Raw genomic sequence first — 5,670 nt, forward strand, 5'->3', positions numbered from 1 at the left:
TTTGCCGGTTTTCAACAATCCAAAGCTGACTATTCATTGTTCACTAAAAAGTCTGGTATTTCTTTCACAGCTTTGCTCATTTATGTGGATGATATTGTGATTACAGGCAATGATGCTAGTGCCATTAATTCTCTGAAGTCTTTTCTCCGTGATCATTTTCGGATAAAAGACCTTGGTGATTTAAAATATTTTTTGGGTATTGAGGTTTCTCGTTCCAAACAAGGGATTTATATTTCTCAACGCAAGTATGCATTAGAGATTCTCAAGGACTATGGTTTTTTGGGAGCACGACCCATTGCTTTTCCTATGGATGACACAAAATTATCTGATAAAGGAGAACTTCTCAAGGATCCTGAAAAGTATCGACGATTAGTAGGTCGGTTAATATATCTCACTATCACTCGGCCGGATATCACCTATTCTGTGCATGTTCTAAGCCGTTTTATGCACGAGCCAAGGATATCTCATATGGATGCTGCGCTTCGTATTGTTCGTTATTTGAAGGCTACTCCAGGTCAAGGTTTATTATTTCGTTCTGACAACCAGACCAAGTTAACTGTGTTTTGTGATTCTGATTGGGCAGGTTGCCCTATCACTCGCCGTTCGACTACTGGGTATTGTGTATTCTTGGGCGGTTCTTTGATTTCTTGGCGGACGAAACGACAGAAAACCGTTTCGCTCTCTTCAGCAGAGGCGGAATATAGGGTCATGGCAGGTGCTTGTTGCGAGATAGTTTGGCTTCGTTTTTTGTTGAAGGATTTGAACATTCCTTTGGATGGTCCTTCCATTTTATTTTGTGATAATCAAGCAGCGTTACATATAGCTGCCAATCCTGTTTTTCATGAACGAACTCGTCACATTGAGATGGATTGTCACTTTATACGAGATAAGATTGTAGATGGCACAATAGAGACCAAGCATGTGGGTACGGCACAACAGTTGGCAGACTTGTTTACCAAACCTCTTGTGAAAGAAAAGTTTTCGGGTATGTTACGCAAGTTGGGAGTTCTTGACATCCACTCTCCAACTTGAGGGGGAGTGTTAGACAAATAAGGAATATGGTTGGAGTCCTTGTGTAATTGTATATAATATTATTATTGGAAGAATAAGCCGTCCTACAGCCGTCCTACCTTGTCCTACCTACACACTAGCCGTCCTACAGCCGTCCTACCTTGTCCTACCTACACACTAGGACGGCTACCTTGTCTTACCTACACATTTGTATCATGTATATATATCCTTGTAATCTTGTAGAGAAAAATTAATGAGAAAAAAAGCATTCTCTTCCATATTTTCCACAAAGCATTCTCTTCCATATTTTCTACAAGTTAACTATGGAGAATGGAAAGCTAGGATGCAGGCCTATATCTAGGCATAAGGAGATGTTTGGGATTTGGTTTTGGAAGGATATGCTGCACCAACCCGACTAAGAGAATTATTGAGAAACGGAAGATTGAGACAAAAGATGGTGTAGAAGAGAAAGATGTTGTGGTTAGTGAATTTCAAATTCCTAAGCCTAAGATAGAATGGACTGCTAAAGAAAAAGCTATGAGTGTTTATAATCAGAAGGGCATACATGCCATATTTGCTGCTGTATCTTCTGAACAGTTTGCACATATCAGAAATTGCAAGACGTCGAAGGAAGCATGGGATAACCTTATGATTGTTCATGAGGGGAATAACAAAGTTAGAAAGTCGAAGATGCAAAGACTTATATCACAGTTTGAAAAACTTGAAATGGGAGAGGAAGAACCTTATGTTGAATTCTATGAAAAATTATTGGGATAGTAAATAGTTGTGCAAGCTTGGGAAAAGTTATACCAGAAGTGGAAGTAGTAGAAAAGATTATGAGATCATTGCCTATCAGACTTCATCCCAAGAAGATTACCATAAAAGAGGCAAAAAATATAGATACTTTATCTTTTGCTGATCTTAGTGGAGCCTTGCAAACCTATGAGTCAGAGTTACCACTTGTAAAGAAGGCCAACAAGAATTTAGCATTGAAAGTTATAAAAGAAGAAGATGATGATTGTAATGAGATTGATCCGAAGCAACTTGCCTTAATCACTCGTCATTTTCAAAAGCTACTGAAGAAGCAAAATTCTAAAGGAAGTGGTTCAGGTACAAGATCTTGTATAAACAAGATGTCAAAAGATGGGTCTCAAAGATTCATACCCAAGTCTGAAGGAAGGAAGTGTTATGCATGTTCAGGGTATGGACATGAAGACAAAGAGTGTGCAAACACTATCTCCAAACAAAAAGAGAAGAAGAAAGCCCTGAAAAGCCTCTTATAATTCTTAGAGTGATAGTGAGTCAAATATGTCTGAGGTTGAGGAGGAAAAGATTGCTTTTGTTGCCCTTGAAAACAATGATGAATCTGATGATTCAGATGAGGAGGACGTAGATATTGAAGAAACCAGAGAAAAATACAAGGAATTGTACCTTAACTTTGACAAAGTGAAGAAACAAAATGATGGACTCAAGATCAAAGTGCAAAAAAATGAGGATGAGTGGCAGAGGACTGAAACATATCTTCGATCCCAAGTCAACAACTTACTTGCTGAGAGATACTTGTTGAAGGAATAGCTCGAGGAAGCTAAGGATAAACTGCACAGATTGATCACAGGAGATGAAAAAATTGACAGAATGATTGAAATGGGTAAGCCAAATGGTGGCAAAACAAGTATAGGCTTCAAACCCTTCTCTTCAACTAATTATGTGACTAAATTTGTTAAACATATTATTAACTCTAACATTGTTGCTTTTGATATTGCTTCAAAAAATATAAATGCAACTGTTTTACATGATAATGTTATGACTAGGCCAAAAAGGTTTAATCAAGTTTGTCATGATTGTGGTGAAATAGGTCATATTAGGCCAAGATGTCAAAAATAGAGTTAAAAAGTTTAACAAGTTTACCGCAGAAAATCTTCAAAATCAAATTTCAAAGTTAACAAAAGTAGTTAGCAGATTGTCAGCTTTAATACAATCTGGAACAATGAAGCAGAAATGGATATGGAAGGAAAAGGAACAAGCTAGATCAAGAAAAGAAAAAGTTCAAGAGAACTTACTACGTTCCTTAGCTATCACTTCTAACATAGATGAGATTAATATTGTTCGTATGGTTGCCTTTACAGCTCTGAGTGCATGTCTCAAAGAAAAATGGTACTTTGATAGTGGTTGTTCAAGACATATGGCAAGTGACAAAAATTGGTTTGAATCTTTCGTCGATATGAAGGTAAGTGGTTCTGTAACCTTTGGTGACGGTAAGAAGGCTTGCATTTTAGGTAAAGGTACTGTCAAGATTATTGGTTTACCTGCTTTAATGATGTTATACTTGTTGATGGACTAACTACTATTCTCTTGAGTATTAGTCAGTTATGTGATGAGTTTGGAGAAGTTAAATTCAACACAAAAAATTGCATAGTTAGTGATCTAAGTGGCAAACATGTTACATGTGCACCAAGATCAAAAGAAAATTGTTATTACACTAGCACTGACAATTCAAATTTGTGTTTTAGGGTAGTGGATGATCAAGTGGAGTTATGGCACAAAAGATTAGGACATGTGAATTATCGAGATTTGCTCAAGTTGTCAAAGAAGTCTTACATTCGTGGACTACCATCACTAAATGGAAAGCCTAAAGGAGTGTGTGGAGGTTGTCAAATTGGGAAGCAAACTAGGACAGCTCACAGTGCAACTAAGTTCATTGGAACCACCAGAATTCTTGAGCTTATGCATATGGATCTGGTAGGTCCAATGTCAACTCAAAGCATTGGTGGTAAGAAATACATTCTTGTTTTTGTTGATGACTTTTCAAGGTATGTTTGGGTAGACTTTCTTGCTGCTAAATCCGATGCATTTGATTCATTTTCTAAAATTTGTTATAAGATTCAAAATGAGAAAAATGATAAAGTAGTTCGTCTTAGAACAGATCATGGGACTGAATTTGAAAATGCATCATTTCTTGATTTTTGCAATACTAATGGAATTGCTCATGAGTTTTCTGCTCCAATAACACCACAAAAAATGGTGTTGTTGAACGTAAGAATAGAGTACTGATTGAGATGGGAAAAGTCATGCTAAATGCTGCAAATCTATCCAAGCAATTATGGGCTGAAGCTATTAGTACAGCATGTTATACGTTAAATAAAGTGTATCTCAGACCAAGTACAAACACCACATCATATGAGCTCTGGAAAGGTAAGAAATCCAATGTAAGTCATCTTCGAATCTTCGTTAGTATTTGCTACATCTATAAGGATAGAGATTTGGTAGGAAAGTTTGATGCCCGTAGTGATACCGGTACTTTTTTTGGTTACTCCTTAAATTCGAGGGCTTATAGAGTTTACAATCATCAAACCACAATTGTCATGGAATCGATAAATGTTGTTATTGATGATTGTAAGACATATGAACCTTTTGATGAGTGTGTTGATATTACAGTGCTACAAAGTTTATCTAACATGAAGGAAGCTTCTACAACTAATCACAGTGACATTGACATTCAAGACCACATTTCCACAACCGTTAAGACCAGCAATACAAGTTCACAAGGTCAACGTCCAGGAGTCAAACAGGTTCAACGAGATCATCAGGTTACAAATATCATTGGTGATCCCTATGCCTAAAGAATGACCTGAAGTCAAAAGGCTCAACTCACAGAAAAGATAAGCTATTTATGCTATGTATCTCATCTCGAACCAAAAAATGTCAAAGAGGTTGTTGTGGACAATGAATAGATCTTAGCTATGCAAGAGAAGCTCAATCAATTCACTAGAAATGATTTTTTGGCATCTTGTTTCGAGACTAACTAACACCAATGTTATTGGTACAAAATGGATCTTCAAAAACAAGACAGATGAGAAGGGAAATGTTGTGAGAAATAAGGCAAGACTAGTTGCTCAAGGATATACTCAAGTTGAAGGCATTGATTTCGATGAAACATTTGCTCTAGTTGCTCGCTTGGAATTCGGTAGATTGTTGCTGGCTATTACTTGTCATCTAAAGTTCAAGTTGTATCAAATGGATGTCAAAAGTGCATTTCTAAATGGCTTGCTCAAGGAAGAAGTATATGTTGAACAACTTGCAGGATTTAAAGACCCTTTTCATCCTGATCATGTGTATCGGCTTAGACAGGCTTTGTACGGCTTAAACAAGCTCCTCGAGCTTGGTATGAGAGATTATCCTCTCAGTTATTGCTAAAAGGTTACACTAGGGGTACAATTGACAAAACCTTGTTTGTCAAAAGGGTTGATCATGATCTAATGGTTGCACAAATATATGTGGATGATATTGTTTTTGGTTCAACTTCAAATGCCTTAGGTTATGAATTTACTGACATCATGCAAAATGAATTTGAAATGAGTATGAGTGGTGAACTAACTTACTTCCTTGGATTACAGGTACAACAATTAAAAGATGGGATGTTTCTATCTCAAACTAAGTATGCAAAGGACTTGGTTTCAAAGTTTGGATTGGAAAGTGCGAAACCAGTCACAATTTCCATGAACACCACCACCGAGCTTCATGAAGTTATAACTAGAAAAGATGTTGACCAGACATTTTACAGGAGCATGATAGGGAGTTTACTCTACTTAACTGCTAGTAGATCTGATAAATCGTTTTTCTGTTGGTGTTTGTGCACAATTTCAGTCTTATGCAAAAGAA

The 5,670-nt window shown here is 36.9% G+C and overlaps 1 protein-coding gene across 1 annotated transcript; it reads left to right on the plus strand.

Moving 5' to 3' along the window:
* The first annotated feature begins 2,998 nt into the window (after positions 1-2,998).
* On the plus strand, positions 2,999-5,205 carry LOC148699267 (uncharacterized). Its single transcript, XM_088694540.1, has 4 exons — positions 2,999-3,165; positions 3,522-4,044; positions 4,473-4,598; positions 4,858-5,205. Exons 1-4 carry the CDS (start codon positions 2,999-3,001, stop codon positions 5,203-5,205), a joined length of 1,164 nt encoding a protein of 387 aa, XP_088550666.1.
* Positions 5,206-5,670: the final 465 nt, after the last annotated feature.

The sequence above is a fragment of the Pyrus communis genome, chromosome 1 (genome assembly GCF_041283825.1).
Source record: "Pyrus communis isolate YQ-2024b chromosome 1, ASM4128382v1, whole genome shotgun sequence".
Classification (NCBI taxonomy): Eukaryota; Viridiplantae; Streptophyta; class Magnoliopsida; order Rosales; family Rosaceae; genus Pyrus; species Pyrus communis.